This window comes from Panicum virgatum, chromosome 2K, assembly GCF_016808335.1.
Source record: "Panicum virgatum strain AP13 chromosome 2K, P.virgatum_v5, whole genome shotgun sequence".
Taxonomy (NCBI): domain Eukaryota; kingdom Viridiplantae; phylum Streptophyta; class Magnoliopsida; order Poales; family Poaceae; genus Panicum; species Panicum virgatum.
The window spans coordinates 55,502,235-55,521,808 of NC_053137.1; the positions used below are offsets into that span (position 1 = coordinate 55,502,235).

General features: G+C 48.5%; 3 protein-coding genes across 4 annotated transcripts; 1 reads left to right on the plus strand and 2 right to left on the minus strand.

Annotated features, from left to right (window-relative positions):
- Nucleotides 1–5,435: 5,435 nt before the first annotated feature.
- On the minus strand, nucleotides 5,436–9,098 carry LOC120686872 (probable purine permease 5). 2 transcript variants are annotated; one of them, XM_039969068.1, is made up of 3 exons: nucleotides 8,765–9,098; nucleotides 7,419–7,493; nucleotides 5,436–6,688 (listed from the first exon to the last, which is right to left on the minus strand). In XM_039969068.1, the coding sequence occupies exons 1-3, from the start codon at nucleotides 8,826–8,828 to the stop codon at nucleotides 5,607–5,609; spliced, it is 1,221 nt and encodes a 406-aa protein (XP_039825002.1). In that variant the 5' UTR covers nucleotides 8,829–9,098; the 3' UTR covers nucleotides 5,436–5,606. The 2 variants fall into 2 exon arrangements, with proteins under 2 accessions (XP_039825002.1, XP_039825011.1); XM_039969077.1 differs by lacking the exon at nucleotides 7,419–7,493 and having other exon boundaries at nucleotides 8,765–9,093.
- Nucleotides 9,099–10,160: 1,062 nt separating this feature from the next.
- Nucleotides 10,161–13,472, minus strand: LOC120686790 (cytochrome b561, DM13 and DOMON domain-containing protein At5g54830-like). The gene has a single exon (XM_039968997.1). The coding sequence runs from the start codon at nucleotides 13,213–13,215 to the stop codon at nucleotides 10,546–10,548; it is 2,670 nt and encodes an 889-aa protein (XP_039824931.1). The 5' UTR covers nucleotides 13,216–13,472; the 3' UTR covers nucleotides 10,161–10,545.
- A 2,359-nt stretch (nucleotides 13,473–15,831) lies between these two features.
- LOC120686830 (transmembrane 9 superfamily member 8-like) lies at nucleotides 15,832–19,429 on the plus strand. The gene is made up of 7 exons (XM_039969035.1): nucleotides 15,832–16,102; nucleotides 16,752–16,916; nucleotides 17,016–17,125; nucleotides 17,207–17,312; nucleotides 17,430–17,542; nucleotides 17,629–17,782; nucleotides 17,916–19,429. Exons 1-7 carry the CDS (start codon nucleotides 15,989–15,991, stop codon nucleotides 19,071–19,073), a joined length of 1,920 nt encoding a protein of 639 aa, XP_039824969.1. The 5' UTR covers nucleotides 15,832–15,988; the 3' UTR covers nucleotides 19,074–19,429.
- The last annotated feature ends 145 nt before the right edge of the window (nucleotides 19,430–19,574 follow it).

Here is a 19,574-nt window from a genome sequence, read left to right on the forward strand (position 1 = left end):
CTTGAAAACTAAAAAGAGTGGCAATCAAGAATACTAGAATAACACGCAGGATCATTACTAGCATGGTTGTTGCATGGCCATTACTTAAACATGTGCATCATGGGGCTCAATTACAATTAACATCATATGCATCTGGGAAGGGTTTGCGTTTATCACCTAACCCTCCGTCTTTCTTTCTAGCCATGCACATTATTTAGGTTGCAATATTTTTACATTGTCGTGTTGTCTGTCACTGACCAATGGTGCCGCGACGGGATCTAGGGCCTCGTGTGTGCTGCAGCCATACGTTTGTGCCACTAGAAGCGCGCTGGTATCTTGGTACGTGTAAGCAATACCCCGACAATCCATTTTTCGCGACCTGAATATTGTGTTAACTTGGGGTTTTGATTCGGCCAAAAAAAAACCGTGAGTTTTGGTATATCCTTCTGGGTAACTAACCAGCATTGCAATCATACATCTTGAGGATGCATCTTTCTCATGGTCATCGAGCATATGCATCTCGCATCATATTGTTTAATTTAATCAACAGTTTGAGCAAGAATGTCCTTGAGCAAAAACTCACCTTGTTATCTTTTCAATTAGATTCACCACCAGGTTGAGACCTTGACTCTCCCAGAACTTAGGTACTCTCTTCTTTGCAAAATCCTACTGTATGTTAGTACTAGAATAATCCACCGGTCTTTTCCAGCCGACTTTGATGGTGATTGTGATCTCATGTTTTATCCACCGACTCTTGCAGCAAAGAATGAAATCCTAGAGCCTTTAGTGTGGAAAAACGATTGATTAGTTCACACAATCGCATAGTAATTCCTCTCGCTCATAATATCATACCTTGTTTCTTGAACTTTCTCTAAGTTCTCAATCCTTATCTACAAAAGATCATATCGTCAACATCAACCTTCTCTATTGTGACTTAGTTCTGTTGGCTTTGATGGTTAGTCTACTCCTCTTCCCTTGAGAGTTTTTCGTTCGGAATCTCGGGACGAGATTCTTTTTAAGGGGGGTAGGCTGTAACGGCCCAGGGTTTTAAATAGCCAATTTTAGGGTAATTAGAATCAAATTATGCATCATGTGCTTGAATTGCTTGAAAAAGGATCTTTTTGTAAATATAAAGGTTATATGTGTAATTATGATTTTATGCAAGGTCCTTTCTATAGTTAATTTGAATAGGGTGTGCAATTATCGCTTTTGTGGAGGGTGTTTTTGTAAAATTCAGTGCATTTATTACATGGCAGCAAATTTTGCTTTTAAATCTAAAGTTAAAGTGAAATTATCTTGAATTTGACAAAATTCCTGGAATTCAAAATCCTTTCCATGTTTTCAAAATTAGCTCTTTATCCTTTGATCAAATAAATTTTTGCACAACATCAAAGTTGTAGATCTTGAAAAATGGAACAACTTTCATGTTGAACACTTTTTCATTTGAGCCCTATATTAAAAGTTATCACTAGTTTACATTCAGGTCCCTGGAATTTTCTGAAATTGCAAACTAATCCTCTTTCTCCTTCCTCCTGCTTGTTTCTCTGTTTCACCCCCGCCGACCGATAGCGCGGCGCCGCCCGCCGTGGAGGGCCGCCCCCGCGCCACCTCCTGCTCCTCGTGGCTTCCACGCGTCGCGCCTGAGTTCCCCGCTGCTCTACCCCTCGCGCTGGAGCTCCCTTCCCTCGCCACGCCTCCGCTGAAGCTTCGCGCGGCTGCCACCTCGCCGGCCGCCCACGGGAGCACGTCGCCGTCCCCAATTTCGCCTTCTCCTCGGCCGAGCTCATCCCCGAGCCCTTTTCCTTGCTATTCCTTCCACTCTCGGCCTAACGAATCGCTCAGCAGAACCTTGCTTCAGCATCTCGCCGCCCCTTCCCTCCATTTGCGTCGCCGCTCGTCGGCCCCCGTGGAGCGCCCACCTCGAACCTCCACTTCCCCAGTTAGACCCTTGAATCGAACCCCCTTGGTCCCCTGAGTCTCCTCGGCCCCACCCCTTCCACTCTCCCTCACCGGACCACCGCCCCCGGCCACAACTCGCCGCCGGCGTGCGCTGGCCGCCGCGGACAGCCCGCTATGGGCTACCCCTACCCCAACTTCGGGCACCTTCTGGTGCGCCAGGAGCCGCTCTAGCTCCCCAGCCCTTTCTCCCCGCCAATCCGTCGCCGGAGCGCCGCCTCCACTATCTCCGACCACTACCGGCCTCCGGAGCCCGCGGACCCGCCGCCATAGGCCATCCCGAGCCGTCCCGAAGCCACCTAGAGGTGCGCCTGGTCCCCCTCTTGCTTTCCCACCCCGATCCCCTCGCCGCCGGCGAGCCTAGCCGCCGGTAATGGCCGGAGCCTTTTCCCCTGTTCTTCTCTGCGGCCAAGGACCCCGTGTTAGAAGGAACAAAAGTTCCAGGGGGCTTTCTGCAAACCCCGTGACTCATATGAATAGTAGTAGCAAGGGCCCCTTTGTAATTTTTGCAGTGAACTTTGAAATTCCATAGAAAATCATAGGAAATTCAGAAAAATGTAAACTCAGATGTTTTGGAATCCTTGAAAGTAGCTCTTTGCAGCAGAATCATAATAAGCTAGGTGTTTGTTGCAAGTTTTTGCTGTATAAATGGTTTTGTGCCACTAGGTAAATAAATACTAAATGTTTTATCTTTTTCTTATCTGATGATTAAAAGCTTGTCTTGCTCTGAAATTTTTATGGTAGTTTACACATGTGACACTAGCTTTGCTATAAAAATTTCATGATCAGTTCTATTGTGTAACTTTTTCTTTGATTTAAACTTTGTTTAGTACACTTTAATTATGGTAAATAGTTTCTGTTCATAATAAATCATGAAAATATTTCTGCATGTTCTTCTTGATTATCTTAGCTTGTCCAGGAAGTTTGAGCCTCAGTTCATGGCTAGAACAGGAGCTAAAAATGAATCTTGCTAAACTGATGTCTGTTTTGTTTATTTTCTCAGAATAAATTCTGTGTAGTTAAACTCATGAAAAATTCACAGTAGCTAGATCATCCCTGTGTAGATCTCATGTTAAATTTTGAGCTTCTGATCTGCTCTAGTTTGAACTGTGTAATTCTTGCTTGTTCTAGATGTTATCTGAGTAAATGAATTATTCTGACTAAATGGTTAAATGTTTTGGCATGATTTTTACAGGGTAGATTACTTTGTTCATGTTCTGTTTATTGTAATTTTGGTAGAATTTATTACTATTTTTACTCTGAGTTGTTGATTTATTTACAAACCATGACTTAATTGTATAGGAAATCACCACCCCTCATTCTATGAAGTTAGTTAACTTCTTTTGTACTGTTGATCATGATGCCTTGTGTAGTTAAATTTGGTATTTAACTACTCTATAAACGATTGCCCATGTATGTTTATAATGTTGTTCTTGCATTACATATAGACACGACTGCCTTATCGGACGGAACGTACAAGCTGATCCCGGAATCTGTCGGAGGTGATCTCGAAGCTCAAGCGAACACTGCTGAACTAACTGAAGCCCCGAACCAAAGTTCGGAAGAGCCTAGAGCTGAAATAGTTAGCAACTACCGAGAAGGCAAGCCCCGGACATAACCTATATTTCAAATTATTATCATTTACTGTTTTTATTTACTTGTGCATTTACAGTTCTTAGGATTTGAATTGAAACCCTAGATGCATGATCCTAGGAACCTATGTACTGAATACTAGACTTGAGTTCGACTACTTGCTAAGCTTATAGGACCGGTAAAAGTCGAGTGATTGCCTGTCACTCGCGAGCTTTATAGGATTTGCTTGTTTACTTTCTGTTATCAATATAAGGACGACGGACGGGGTTGTGTTCGATATCATGACCTTATGTGAGACCCCGTCTGTGTTGATGAACTTGCTAAGGTCGCGGTGTGTGGTAGCGGTGGTTAAGTTTTTGAAAGTACTAGCCACATGCCGTAAATATGGTACGCGGCAAGCCTAGTAGCCGATTGGACCGGGGAGTGGATATACCTGACACTCTCTCTTAGAGATAGGTTTTATTTTTATATTGTGCAACACTACGACTTCGAGGGACAAGGGTGGACCGGGCACGAGTGGACCTTGGAGCCCTGTAGTCGGGGAGAGTGTTCCTATCCACAAGCCGGAAAGAAAGGTCAACGGTTGTTTGGAAACGACCCGACGGTGTTCCAAACGTGTGTGTTAGGTTTGCCTTGCAAGGTTGAATTTCGATTCAGAATCGCCCGCCTCTCACGATGAAATGAGACTGCTTGATCCCTTTGCCACACAGAGTAATAAGAGCAACAATATTATTTATTAATCTTGATGTTTGCTTAGTTTTCTACCATGTTTGGATAGAAGTTGCTTACATAGAATGGTTAATCTACTAGAATCTTGAAGGCTAAAACTTGAAAGTAAGGATCTACTCTTTATTGCTTTTCAGCAAAAAAAGAAAACCAGAGCCTCACAAACCTTGCATAGTCTAGCTATAGTGGGCTACTTATACCCGTTGACGGTTAAGTCTTGCTGAGTATTAGAATACTCAGCCTTGCTGTTGAAACCCTTTTTCAGGTACGAGTCTTGAGGACCAGGTCGCTAGTTTGACCTATCCCTGCTCTTTGCCTCCTGGCTGGTCCGTAGAGTGGGATACGTCTTCGGCCGGCAATGACCATGACGAGTGATACCTTGCTTGGGCTAGCTTGGTATACTTTTGCGACGTGTTGTAGCTATCGTTGTCTCTTTCCGCTGCTTTCAAACTCTGAAGTTAAAGTTATGGTTTGTATAACTGCTTTTTAAAGTTTGTACTTGTAATAATGTTTTAGAACTAGTTTGTAATAACTTTTATACCTGTGATGCAAAACTTGTGGTTGTAATATCTCTGGACTCGACTTCGTGCGGGGTATGCTTGTTCGATCCTAGAATCGGTGGTTGTATCGGGACGTTACCCGACAGACCAAAAATTGTTCCGTTTGAAGTGCGTTTAAGCTAATGTTGCCTTTATGGTGATGGCCTGCGCACTTGAGCCGGGATAATTTAGGCGGTTCTGCCACAGATACTCTGGGCATTCACTTTTGCGGTATTAAAAATGAGTTAGTGCAAGTAAAAGGTACTAACCTCGTTCAACAAATTGAAGACCATGCTCCCATAAGTTTTACTCGGATCATTCGAAGGGTTCGCTGTCATTGGCATTATGTTCTACCAGCACAAGGATTGTACTATGGTCCTCCCTCTTCTCCACAGTAAAGATTGTGGCCTAAATACGCTTTGTGGTGTACGTATGACCGTAGATGCACACTTTTGACAAGTTCATGCATCTATTTGTGTATTTTATAATTTATTGGACTAAAGTGATACAACCGCACAAGGATGGGTTGTTCCCGACTCCCAGAGCAATGTGCTTTGTTTGGTGTCAGTCTAACATCAGCTCGCTGCGCAGCGAAACCCCGTTTCCAATTGCCATCGCAAACCCTGCACAGTGTACTGATGCTTCGGGTCCTAATGGAGTCTTGATTGATTTACTTGATCAGGCCCTTTAGGTTCAATGGTTGTTCTTACTAGTAGCTGGTTGTGATGGTTACAAAGTGTACAACCTTTGCGCATTCGCAAAGGGAAAAAAGAATGTTCTGCAGCGAGCCTTCAACTAACGAAGTTTATGATATCAACTTGCTGACGTTTTCTTGACAGAGGTGTGCCCAACCATGTAGGACGCGAACCCCCACACCGTGATCACCAGAGCCAAGATCTTGAACCCGCTCATCGGGTCATGGAACCAGATCACCGCGGCGACGCTCGTCAGGGGCACCCTGACGGCGTTCAGCACGCCGGCGAGGACGGTCGACGCCAGGAACAGCGCGCCGGTGCCGCCGAGCACGCCTAGCTGGAACGTGACGGCCGTCCACACCATCACGTTGGCGTACGCGGCCTCGCCGCCGCGCGCGAACCGCGCCGCCTCGCGCCGCATCGCCGGGAAGCCCTCGGCGGCGGCGAGCCCCGCCGAGGTGAAGGCGAACGCGCAGAGCGACACCGCCGCCTGCTGCTCCAGCACCACGTGGAAGGACCGCCGGCCGAGGACCCTGGCGAAGACGAGCTCCGAGAGCGCGAAGATGAGGCCGTGGAGCGCCGACCCGAGCACGTCCAGGGCGAAGCCGAGCGCGTACTGCCGCGCCGTCACGCCGGGCGGCCTGTCCGACCCGGAGTCCAGCGCGACGATCGCCACGCCGGCGGTGATCACGACGACGGCGTTGAGGGAGGACAGGCTCAGCCTGTTCTTGGCGACGGCGCGGCCGAAGAGCGCGGAGAAGGCGAGCGACGACGCGGCGACGAGCGAGGCCGTGGACGCTGGGAGGTACGCGTACGCCCACGCGTACATGAGGTTGTCGGCGGCGCTGAGGAAGCCGAGGAGCGCGTACCAGGAGCACAGCGCCGGCGAGAGCGGCGTCGGCGACGCCTTGCCGAGGAGGTACAGGGGCAGCAGGACCAGCGCGGGCAGGGGCCAGCCGGCGACGGCCGCCCACGACAGGATCCACTTGCTCTGCCCTCCGTCGCTGTAGTAGAGCCGCGAGAGGAGGCTCGACGCCGGGAACGCGGTGAGCATCGCGCCGCTGCTCAGGCATAGAAGCAGCCAGAAGGAGAAAGGCCTGCTCCGGTAGGTCTCCAGCGAGGCGGCGATCACCTCGGCCGCTTTCTGCCTCAGCGACGGTGGGTCATCTGGCTTCGTGTTCTCCTCCTCAATCGCAACTTCTGTTGCACGCAGCAATGGAATTAGAAATTCAGATAGGCTAGCGCAAACAGCTTGGTGGTATGCAAAATGAAAAGAAAAGCAAGCTGGAGACTTGATGCTCATTGTAGTTACTGAACTGATGACATCTATGGAGTCGTTGCGAAGAGTTTGAAACAGAGCAAATCGAGATAATTGGGCGTGAACAGAGCAAACGATGACTACATAGTACATTACTTACAAATATGGCCAGAAGCCCAGGATTTCATAAGCAAACACTATCTGGGCTCTGGAGAACTACCGTACCATCTGCTTTCACATGAATATGTATTGTTCCATCCACGTGTTTTTTTTGGGGGCTTTGGTGTTTCTACTCTCGTTTTTAGCTCCAATGGTGATTTTCCCTTTTTTTTAACTTTGTATTTTTACCCTCACTTTTTCAAAACGAATGGAGAGTCTACCCCTCGTCTGTTAAGTGCACCTAACGGTGTTAACTTTTATACAAAAGGACAAGTCTACCTTATCTGCTTCCCTCTCTCTACCTTCACTAACATGTGGGCCTAGGGGGTCAGCGCAGCCCAAGCCGGGTCAAGGTAGGCCGGCGCCTTGACCCAGGACGAGGACGCGCCCACGGCGCAGTCCCGCACGCGCGACGCGGCGGCGACGGCGCGGCGAACGGCAGCACGGCCAGGCGAGGTCGGAGCAGGGCGGGAGGCGCGCGCACGACGTGTTCCAAGGCGAGGCGAAGCTCACCACGGCGGCGAACGGCAATGGACGACGCGCGCGGCGACGGTAGGCGGCGCCGGCGGGAGGGGCTCGCCGAGGCTCCTGCACAGCAAGGGAGGAGGCCGGTTAAGGGGCGGAATCGGCCAAGAGGAGGGAGGAGAAGCTCCCCACAGGAGGAATCGAGCCACGGCTCACCGCAGGTGACTAATCGCGGCGGCGCCGGAGCTCCAGGCGGCGGCGGCAATGGAGATTAAAGAAGTTAGGGAGAAGTTAGAAAGAAGTCACAGCAGGGGAGGGGCGCGCCGGCGCCTCGGCGGTGGCCTTGCACGCGGGCTGGCGCCGCGGGGAGGTCGCGCGCAGGCGGGGGTGGGCGCGCCGGCGCCTGGGCGGCGGCCCCACGCGCGCAACTGCGCCAAGGGATGGGCGCGACGCCGCCTGGGCGGCTGCCCCGCGCGCGACGGCGCCAAGGGGTATGCGCGCCGGGCGACACAGCCGAGACGGCACTTGGCGGCGGTGGGATGGGCGCGATGGGCCTGGGGAGGGAGGCGACGACAGCCTCCAATGGTGACGGGTTCGTTTCTTCCACCAAGTGAAAGAAGATAAGGTAAGGGGTAGTATTGTCTTTTCTCGTATGTGTTTTTTTTTTCCATTTTTTCCTCCCATTTAATCCTTGCAAATCTAATGACGCTACAGACCAGGGGTAAACGTTCCCATTTAATCCTTGCAAACCAAATGACGCTACAGACCAGGGGTAAACGTCTCGTTTATTTCAAAGTTACAGGGGTAAAATCATAAAGTTTAAAAAAAAGGGGTAAAATCACCATTGACATTTGGAATAGGGGCAGAAACGTTGGGTGGGTGGGTGGGTGGAGACCGAACCACTCCCACTCATCCTTGTACGGCCATGACCAACCAATTCTTTCGCTGAACAACTTATTTGCGGGGTCTACCATTAAATAAAGCAAAAAAAAACTTCCATCACTGTGCTCTACCCTACAGGTTCCTAGTGCTGCTGACTTTTTTTTTTTTGAAAACTGGAGCTGCTGATTGCAAAAGGAACCAATGGGAGACACGAGGTGATTAGTAACCACTTCTTTTTACCATACGCTTAGGTTTCACAGAGAAATTCAAGAAACCCAGATCAAAGACGCGGCGGGGGGCAGCAGAATCCGCCCGTCCTTCACTCTTTCAGCCTCGCTACTTGGCTAGCCAGTGAAGGCCCCCAGACCCTTGTGCGCAATTTCGGGGGGAGGCACCGTGGATCGTACTGGATGAACGGTGAGAAGGGGAGGAGGAGGAGGAAACCGACCGAATTTTCGCTGGGAGGAAGAAGCGGGTAGTGAAGAGGAGACGTGGGGGGGTCGGAATCGGACCTGGGGAGGACGACGCGACGACCCGGATGGCGTGGGGGCGGTGGCCGCTGTCTTCCTCGTCCATCCTCCGCCCGGCCGCGACTGCCCCCGGGGCGGGGAGATGAGATCTGAGAGAGAGAGGCTAGCTCCACCAACTGCGAGCGAGGCCACAGTCTTCCTTCCCGCCGATAGCGACGGCGACCCGCGCCGCCCGATTTTGCATCCCTAGCTAAGCTCTGACAGCGACCCTGCAACGGAGGCGGCTGTTTGGCGTTGGTGGGGGGCGTGCGCGTATCGGACGGCGCACGGGACCAGTTTGTTGTGTGGATCCTGATGTCTCCACGCCTGCTGCTGGGGTAGGAGTACCGCGCGAAATATACTAGCGCTCTCTTGTCCTTCCGGGACACGCGCCAGCATCTCGAGCTCGTAACGCCATATCATATGGGAGTATCATTCTCCCGGCGTGCGCTGCGTTTCGTCGACGGCTCCGGCGAGTTGTTTTGGGCCGCCACGAGCAGGGGCGGTAGGTGGCGCACGCGGAAGCCGTTGCGCGCCATCCTCGGCGCGGCGGGGTCCCCGCGCCACCGCACGCGAGTCCTCTCGCTCGTGTGCGCCGCACGGTACGCGCGGGACGGCGGGAGCCCAACCCAATTCGGCCGAATTGGCTCCGGAAGTAGGCACCAGGGCATGCCGCGCGCGCACGAACTACGATGGCCCTGCCACGACAAGAAGCTTCTACACTGACGCACATCAGAATTGAAGGAACGCAGGAATCTGTTACAAGGCTGCGTTTAGATGAGGTGAAAAGGGGAGAAAAAATCACATCAGTCACTGTAGCATACTGTAGCACTTTTCGTTTGTTTGTGGTAAATATTGTCCTACCATGACCTAACTAGGCTCAAAAGATTCGTCTCGCAACGTACACCAAAACTATGCAATTAGTTTTTTTATTTAACTACTACATTTAGTACTCCATACATGGATTATTTGCTATATTTAATGTTTCGATGTGATAGTAGATGTGATGGATGTGATGGAAAGTTTGGAAATTTGGTGGGAACTAAACACACCCCAAGTTGCAGATACAGTAAATATTTGCTAATGATGGATTGATAAGGTTTAATAAATTCTCTCGCAGTTTACATTCGGAATTTATAATTTGTTTTATTATTAATCTGCTTCAAATATGTGTCCGTATACTTCAAAGAGTATACACCAAAAGAACTAAACAGTGCACCCCTGTGATCACGGGATCGCGCTTCACTGACAACTTGCAAGTTGTAACTGACCTAACATGCAACAATCATCTAACACTTTCCAATGCTTGTGGAGAAGAATGGAAGCACTTTCGAGTACGCTACATCTAGGGGTAATCTATGGACACACTGAGCACAAGCAATCAGCACACATTTCAGGATGAAAATAAATATGACCTCAGATGGACATGGTACAAAATTCATGGCATTCTTTGGATGCTCGCACACATATCGCTGCTGTGAATCGAATGGGCACCTCAATTAATTCTTTTCCTCTATAGTAAAAAAATAATCACTAGGACAATGTGGCAAATCATACCTGTCTATTGTGAAAGAATGTACACTATACAGTGTGATGCACAAAATTAAGACAGAATTTGAACACCTTGTCTAGCCTGGAACCATTCTGCCCTAGTAGAACAACCATGAAAACTCCAGTCCAGACTTCTATGAAGCAGAAAATTGCCACACTGGTGGGACCTCACCATCCATATAAGAGAATTTTGAATGAACAGGTGTATTTGTATCTGACAGATTTGATCTACATCATCTAGTGAGAGGTTCAAGCTGCACCTCCATCACGGCAGAAGAACCAGACTCTGATGAATTCCTGGCTGTACCATCAGGATGCAAAAGATCAACTGAATCATCTTCCTCGGTGTTACCTAATACCCAGTGCCCTCTGACACTTCTGTCGCTGCTCCTTCGTTTGACCTCCTTGTATTCCAAGCACAGCACAATAACTATAACCGAAAGCACCCACAGCATTAAGGCCCAAGTGAGCTCCTCTACATTCTCACTGTCATACCTATGGCCTAAATGCTTCATTCCCGTGAACAGCGCCACGATCCCAACAATAATCGCCGACCTGCCTGTGATAACATGCAGGTACTCCCACAGGATCCGATTCCGAGATGGAACCTCCACATTAGCTGGTTTACTAGGCCGGAATTTAGCATTCAGTGGCTGCAAAACTGCCAATAATAGGGCCAGCACACCAAACTTAACATGCACTGAGCTGACAAAGAAGCCACGGAGCTCGGCTGCAGCGAAAAGGACGCCAAGAAACATTATAGCTATTCCTGAGTACTGCAGGTAGACATGTATTTGGTACCACCCATCACCTTTCAAGCTCTTCAAATACCGGGCAGCCATTATTCCACCAGGAAGCAAGATGCCCCAGGCAACAAACATCATAAACCCATGAACAGCCAGAACAGGACGCAAATCCTGTTCTGCCTCAGCCGAACCTCCCAACAACAAAACTCGTATAGGCCGACTGCTTGTGACTGAATGCATGTTACTGTCTGTTAGATCATCTCCTGACCAGCTTGCACCCATGGCCCAAACAACCTTAAGGGGTGTGGTTGGATCAATTATGTTCTTGCATTCTACCTTTCCGCTACAAGAAGGTTTAAGAGGGCGGGTAAATTCAAATGTAATAATGCCATTCTCTGACTTGCACCGGACATATGTTATATTCTCAGATGTTGGGTGGATACCTGCAGCGCTCTTCCCATCAATCCAATAGGTTTGTACTCGCCCAACCCCATCGTTGCCAATCCAAGCAACATAGGTGTAGCTATTCACCATCCCACTCCCAAACCCAATAGCAAGGTATCCACTTTTCTTCTCGCCTCGAGCTGCAATAGATATAGAATCCGCCGACAGTTTCCAAAACAAAGTAACCTGTTGATCATCTAAAAGAACGCTGTTATTATACATGTCACTAAGGCCTCCATCAACCACTTGAACCTTCCATCCCATCTTCTGTTCATACAGTGACTGATAATAGACTAGATCAGGTGTATTCCGATCAGGCAGCCAAACCAGCTCTTTTGGAGTCGCTAGTACACCATGAGCATCAGGTCCACCAGCATATATGACCTCAGTTTTATTCCTCAATGTAGCATTCCCACCAATTGGATCTGAAGTGATATAGAGTGCCACATCATGCCCAGCCTGCACTGAGAACTTCACTGGCACACCCCTCTCGACCTTCAGCAGTGGCGCCTCCTTCTTGTTGATGTAAATCACCTTGTCGGGGTTTGGTGGGTTTGGGTAGCGCACTGCTGGAGCAGATGTCACCACAAGTGGTGTTTTCCGATCTGCGATGATCCTCTCCTGATCCTCCTTATTGTCCGCATCCAACGGTCCAAGGCAATTGTCCACTGTCTCCGATAAATTCAACCGGACAAATCCAAAGTTTGTGTCCTTAGGACCCCCATGGTTCTGTGGGAGGTAGTGCTGCCGCAGTGTGTCCGGCGGCCGCAGCTTCCCAATGGCCCAAAGCACATCCATTTCCTCCGTGGCACCCACTGGCAAGTCATACTTTGTATCCTCAGAATCAAGCTTCCTCACATACCTCACGAAGGACACTCCATCCCGGCGGTGTCCATACACCAGGATTGAATCATTCTTCCCGTCCTCGTAAACCTTGTCTGGGCAAACCCCAGACACCGGCGAGTCATCCTTCCCCAGTGTGCACTCGGTGTAGTCGCTTATGTAGTAGTCCTCGGCAAATGGTGTACCTTCCTCTGTGAAGCCGGACACAACTACATCGGCGTGGATCATGGCGGGGGCGTTGGCCTTGGGGTCCGCCCACCCAAATGCCATGTAGTACTCGGAGCCGATGGCCGCCTCGAGGCCGATCTCGACGGTTCCGGCGGAGGCGTTGAGCGTCCAGCGGAGGCGGTAGGTCTCCGTCTCCGAGAGCGGGATGCAGTTGTCGAACATGGTGGGCGCCCGCTCGATTGCAGCGGCGGCGGAGGTGGCGAGCTCGGAGGCGGTGCCGTTGGGGAGGAAGACGTGGCCGAAGTCGGAGGAGGTTTCGGGGTCGTAGAGCGCGAGGAGGCGCGGGAGCGGGCGCGCGAAGGGAAGCTCGAGGGAGGCGTTCCGGAAGGTGCGGTTGAGCGGGAGCGGCGAGAAGGCGCGGCCGGCGGCGAGGTCGGCCATGGAGTGGCCGTCGGCGGCCCAGAAGCGCGCGGAGGGGGAGGCGGCGAGGAGGTCGAAGCGGGTGAGCTCGAGCGCGCAGGTGCCGTTGGCGGCCAGGCGCACCGTGCCGCGGAGCTGGTGCTGCAGCATGGTGAGGTCCGCGGAGAAGTTGGCCGTGAGGTTGGTGTGCGGGCACGACGCGGCCCCCGCTGCCGGGGCGGCGAGCGCCGCGGCCAGCAGCGCGCCCGCGAGGAGCGCGAGCAGGGGGGGATCGGCCGCCATGGCCGCGGCCGGGGCGGCGGATCGGGATCTGGGGGGGCGGCAGGTGGCGGAGGGATCTGGAAGCGGAGGGGGTTTCTGGGGAGGGGGCGCGAGGCGGGCGGGCGGCGATGTGGTGCGGCTCGGTGCGCGCGAGGCGTCCGGCGGATCTTGGCGGTCGCAGGGGGTGGTCCGGTCGCAGGAGGTGGGCGGCTCGCCGGCTGGCCGAGATCCACTTGGGTTTTGGGTGGTCAGGTCGGGACAGGGTCGGGCGCGGCGGCGGCGGCAGCGACTGGTGCGGGTGCGTCCGAAGGTGCGATGCCGGCGGGCAGGCAAGCACAAAGACACCGCACTGCAACTGCAAGGTGCAGGCTAGAAAATTCGTGGCACAAATCTTGTTAGTTTCTTCCCTTCCTTCAAATGGAGGCTTTAGAGACTGTATGGTTTGAATATCAAAACCTATCATTCCAAATATAGGTATACCTGTCCTTTTTATCCAAATTTTGATAACTTTGTAATAACATTTATTCAGTAATAGGTAGGCTATTTTTAATTCGAACCAAACAAGTGCCAAAATTTATAGACTTTGATTGGGCAGACCAGCCCAAAAAATACTCCTATCAGCTTTGGGACTTAGGCAGTTTTATACTTCCAGAGATTAAGGTAGAAGGACTTGTGAAACATTTGCTTAGACTACATGTAAGGCAAACAAAGGCGCCGATGCTTGGTGGGTTAGCTACCTGTATTTTGGCTGGCTAAAGGCATTCTTTGCTTGATCAGGAGGTAAGGAGGGTATTAAGAAACTTCTAGAGGATTGATGTCTTTGACTTTGACTATTTTCCTATTTCACTATAAGTTTCTTTTGACTGTTACAACAAGAAATTTTTGCTGGTTCTTCCACCATTATTAATTAGTAAAACAGTATTAAATACTCGAAACAATTTTCATTTATTAGCCAATTGTAATCGGATACGATTTTATTTAGGAGCAATCCGTAATTTTAGTATCGGTTTGGCACTCAAAGGTGTGAACCTTCCTCAGCACTGATAGTGGACACTTTCGGACTCGAGACACTTGGTGGTATGAGGATAAATTATCCTTTTACTATATGTTTGTTTGGGAAGTTGTTGATTGGTGTTTTTTTATAGATGTTGACGTTGTTGTTGTTGTTGGAGAAGTAGGACAAATAAACTACCTTGTAACACCCAGGTCATGTAAAAATGGCTAGAAAGGTGATGGACAAGCACTGCCATAAAAAAGAGAGGGGAGAGGAAAAAGGAGATGAGAGGAAAAAAGATACTCTATGCGCCTTCTACAGAGTAAAAACACATTAAACCTTTTGTTTCAAAATACTCTTTGTAGTACTTATATTTTCTTGCCACCTCCGCATGCCATTAACTACCTTAGTCTGTTCTTTTCTTTTTTTTCTAAAAAAAACAAAAGACTAATTCTATGACACGGATGTAATATATTCTTTCAATTTCATATGAATGAAGTCAGTGAATAGTACAATTTGGGAAAGTTACATATAGCTTTGAAGAGAATCATTCTCCTTTTGTTTTACCTCTTCTTCTACATTTTTATTAGGGAAATAAATGGTTCATATTTGGCAATATTGCTTGACAGAAAACTATGATATACTAGAACATCTAGTAGAACAAAAACTACGCACAAACAGACAAATGGCATGCCCCCCCCCCCCCACCCCAAAACACACACACACACACACACACACACACACACACACACACACCGTGCATTGTTCAAAAAATTCACTAGCATCTGGTTCCAATCAATTAGCACAAAGCAACAAGCAAGCATTATAGCACTAGGAGCTTGCAGCACATCACTTAACTCGCCACGTAGGATACGGTGTAATGTTCCTTTATTTGCTGTTTTTCTTGGCTGCATACTTTGCATTGCAATTCTAAGGGCTAGCTACTAGGCAAGCAAGAACACCAATCGGAACGTCATAAGATGTAGTCAACTAGATGGTCTACTAACTTTCCTTTTGGTAGAGGACTACGAGATGCTAGTTTGTTTCTAAAATAGCAATCCTCCACTTTGCATATTACTCAGCTAACTATGTATGTAATTTCTACGAAAATATTGATCGTAACCCCCTCCTGTTGGATCTGTGTCTGGCTCCGCCACTGTTACCATGAAGAAATAAGAAAACCGTGTAACATTTGAATCTATAGATTATGTATGTAAGGATAAAATACACAAACGAGCATGAAAAGGCCCACAGTTGGATTCATTAAATTAGTACTACATTTTTTTCAATCCAAAGTTCACTTATTAGAAAAAAAAAATTCGGAAGCAAGAACTAATGGGAAAAAACGTATTAGCACGTCTCAATAGAAGTGTAGATAAAACGCACTCACGGAATCTGTACAAGCGACACCAAATTACAGTCCATGTACCAGACCTAGTGTACACGTACGGGCAAACACCATGAACCCATCATCGCCGGGTCAAACAAGCATCACGCCCCTCGCACGTGCCACGGCATACGAGGTCAATTTTCGAACCAAACGAACCGACACTATCCGTGTAATTACATTTTTCTCCAGGGGTCTAGTCGTAAAACCTATTTGCCGATAAAAACCCCGGGAAGACCCACCGGTCGCCCGAAGCTTCTTCCTCGCAGCGCGCCGCGCGTCGTCGTCTCCACCCACCCGACCTCGCGCGCCACGCCGAGCCCGCGAGCCCACCACCCACCCACCCACCGCCTCGCCTCGCAGATCTCGGGAGCCCGATCCCCCGGGCGGTGACTCCCCCCGCCTCCTCATCGATGCGGGCGCCGGCGATGCTCCGGTGCGCCGCGGCGCTCGCGGTCCTGCTCGCCGTCGCCGCGCCGGCCGCCGGGTTCTACCTCCCCGGCGTCGCCCCGAGCGATTTCGCGAAGGTTAGTTGGGTCCCTGCGACTTGCCTTCTCCCACGTTGTGCTCCTGGGAATGGTTGTGTAACGGTGCTCGTGTTCGGAGGTGGATCTGGTCAACGCGGTGCCGCTACCGGGGCTGGGATCCAAGATCCAGCTGACCAGCTCGAGTGTTCGTCTGTTGTGTGCGGCTTCCACGATTGGTGATCCGGTTCAATTAGTTTCGTTCCGTACTTCCATAGGCGGGCATGCGATTCACATGTTTTACGTCAATTCGCATACTAGCGCAACCGTTCAATTTAGTTTGCTGGTCTGATTTTTCGTCCTGATATGAAATATAACACCTAGATTTTGATGTGATCAAAGCTATAACCTGCGTGGAAAAGTCAACATTGCGATCTTGTATCCGTACACTAACATAACCTAAGTGGGAACTGGAGTTTGGTGTTGTTTTTGCACTACAGTAAAAAAATAGATAAGGGAAATTTATTTAATTACATCTACTGTGAAATATTTGAATGAAGCATCCACTCACAAATCCGTAAATGAGGTGCTACATTATATAATCTGATATCTTGAAGAGGATTACTCATTGTAAAGAAGTGCCATTCATTGTGTCATCATACCATTTTATTTTGCCAGCATTTGCTAAATTGGTCTCATAATTTGTGCACAGGGTGATCCGCTTCAAGTGAAGGTGAATAAGTTGACATCGATCAAGACTCAACTCCCGTATACGTATTACTCCCTTCCATTCTGTAAGCCAGCTACCATAGTCGACAGTGCCGAAAATCTTGGTGAGGTTCTTCGTGGTGATCGAATTGAGAACTCTCCTTACGTGGTTAGTACTGCATGACGTAATAGATTAATTGAGGTTTTATGTCCTTGGGTAAGGTTCCTAACGGAGATTTTATCATTCTGCTTGTTATTTGGGATATAGTTCCAAATGAGAGAGCCCAAGATGTGTCAGATTGTCTGCAAAGCAACCATTGATGAGAAAGCAGCCAAGGAGTTCAAGGAAAAGATAGAGGATGAATACCGTGTGAACATGTAAGGACTATGATCTATTTGGGTAACATTACAATCGAGTTAACACAGTAATTTTCTAAAGCTGTATAAGTTGCCTCACAGGATTCTGGACAACCTCCCTCTAGTTGTACCTATTGCAAGGCAAAATAGGAACAGTATTGCTTATCAAGGTGGATATCATGTTGGTGCTAAAGGCCAGTATGCTGGAGTAAGTCTTTATGCCAGTTAATGCTTACTTTATTATGCGATCTTTATCTTTTATTAAAAACCTGTGTCTATTCAATATTTATTGGACTAATAAATTCCCATACAAATGTTTTTTCAGAGTAAAGATGAGAAATACTTCATTCACAACCACTTGTCATTTACAGTGAAGTATCACAGGGATGATGATTCGGAACTTTCAAGAATAGTGGGATTTGAGGTCCACCCATACAGGTTTACTTTCAACTTTGCTTGCAGGCATCTATTTGTCTTGTGCTTTATGAAATGTACCTAAGGTATTTTGGTACATATTTGGCCAGTGTCAAGCATCAGTTCGACGATAAATGGAACGGTGCAGACACTCGCTTGAGTACATGTGATCCTCATGCGAGCAAATTTGTAACGAACTCAGATTCTCCTCAGGAGGTTGAAGCTGGAAAGGAGATCATATTCACATATGATGTTCGTTTTGAGGTACTAGAGTGGGGGATTCAGAAGTTGCTTAGCTTAAATTTGTTTAGCTGCTTTAGCGTAAGCAGTTTCCTACAAGTACTGTTTGAATGCTTATCCATGCTGATCTAATTGGAACGTTCTACTACTTTTGCAGGATAGTGAAATCAAGTGGGCCTCCCGTTGGGACACCTACTTGTTGATGACTGATGATCAGATTCATTGGTTTTCTATTGTGAACTCTCTCATGATTGTGCTTTTCCTATCTGGTATGGTGGCCATGATAATGCTTCGCACTCTCTATAGAGATATCTCTAGATACAATCAGCTTGAAACTCAAGAAGAAGCACAAGAGGAAACTGGCTGGAAGCTTGTTCACGGAGATGTGTTCCGCCCTCCAACCAACTCTGACTTACTCTGTGTTTATGTTGGCACTGGTGTGCAATTCTTTGGCATGCTGCTAGTTACAATGATCTTCGCTGTGTTGGGTTTCCTCTCTCCATCAAACCGGGGAGGACTGATGACTGCAATGCTTCTAGTCTGGGTTTTGATGGGACTGCTTGCTGGTTATACTTCTTCACGTCTCTACAAGATGTTCAAGGGTTCAGAGTGGAAGAAGATTACCCTGCAAACGGCTTTCCTGTTTCCAGGGGTTGCATTTGTTATTTTCTTCATCTTGAATGCTCTTATATGGGGGGAGAAGTCATCTGGTGCTGTTCCTTTCACCACAATGTTTGCCTTGGTCCTCCTCTGGTTTGGCATCTCAGTACCTCTTGTCTTTGTTGGGAGCTATCTTGGGTTCAAGAAACCTGCCATGGAACCTCCTGTGAAGACGAACAAGATTCCACGACAGATACCTGAGCAAGCTTGGTACATGAATCCAATCTTCACCATTCTGATCGGTGGCATTCTCCCATTTGGAGCAGTTTTCATTGAACTATTCTTCATCCTCACCTCCATCTGGCTGCACCAGTTCTACTACATCTTCGGCTTCCTCTTCCTCGTATTTGTTATCCTCATCATCACCTGTGCCGAGATCACAATCGTGCTCTGCTATTTCCAGCTTTGCAGTGAGGACTACATGTGGTGGTGGAGGTCTTACCTCACCTCAGGATCCTCTGCTCTGTATCTCTTCCTGTACGCCGCTTTCTACTTCTTCACAAAGCTGCAGATAACTAAGGTGGTGTCTGGCATCTTGTACTTCGGGTACATGCTCCTCGCCTCCTATGCCTTCTTTGTGCTGACCGGCACTATAGGTTTCTGTGCCTGCTTCTGGTTCACAAGATTGATTTACTCGTCAGTGAAGATCGATTAGGTGCAAACACGACAGACAATGCTCATGTTTCAGTGATCGAGTCAAGAGAACTGTATGATTAATGTGGAGTGGGGAGTAATCCCCCTTTTTGTTAAGGTTTTCAGGAAAAGTTGCTTTTTAGGATTTAGTTTATGAATGATTGTGTTTGGTTGTTGTCAGATGATACACCTTAGTGATTTGAAACTGAGACGAATATAAGGGAGCACACATTGTGATGGAGTTGTACCTTTTGAAATTTTTGTGGGCCACTATATAAATTCAATTCATTATATTCGGTATGCTTGGTCCTGGTTGAATTACTTGTAAGGTTCCAGCAGCATCAGTATGAAATACCCTGATGGCAATCAGTTTGCTTCCAATCTTGTTTCCAGCAATGCGCATTTGTTGCGCTGTAAATCTAGTGTTTGACATTTTTGTAAGTGCGGTGTGTTGTCATCAAGTCATTATGCTGCTTCCAGAGTTTGCTCGTAGCATCAGTAATTCGTTATCAAACTGCCCTGC

Bases quoted from the DNA above. Each gene is read 5' to 3' on its own strand.
- LOC120686790 (XM_039968997.1), bottom strand. From the start codon at position 13,215: ATGGCGGCCGATCCCCCCCTGCTCGCGCTCCTCGCGGGCGCGCTGCTG.
- LOC120686872 (XM_039969068.1), bottom strand. From the start codon at position 8,828: ATGGACGAGGAAGACAGCGGCCACCGCCCCCACGCCATCCGGGTCGTC. The intron at 7,494-8,764 runs GTCCGATTCCGA...CTTGCTGTGCAG, and splicing joins CGTCGCGTCGTCCTCCCCAG to GAGCCTCGGCGAGCCCCTCC. The intron at 6,689-7,418 runs GTGAGCTTCGCC...TGCGTGCAACAG, and splicing joins CATTGCCGTTCGCCGCCGTG to AAGTTGCGATTGAGGAGGAG.
- LOC120686830 (XM_039969035.1), top strand. From the start codon at position 15,989: ATGCGGGCGCCGGCGATGCTCCGGTGCGCCGCGGCGCTCGCGGTCCTG. The intron at 16,103-16,751 runs GTTAGTTGGGTC...ATTTGTGCACAG, and splicing joins CCCCGAGCGATTTCGCGAAG to GGTGATCCGCTTCAAGTGAA. The intron at 17,126-17,206 runs GTAAGGACTATG...GTTGCCTCACAG, and splicing joins GATGAATACCGTGTGAACAT to GATTCTGGACAACCTCCCTC.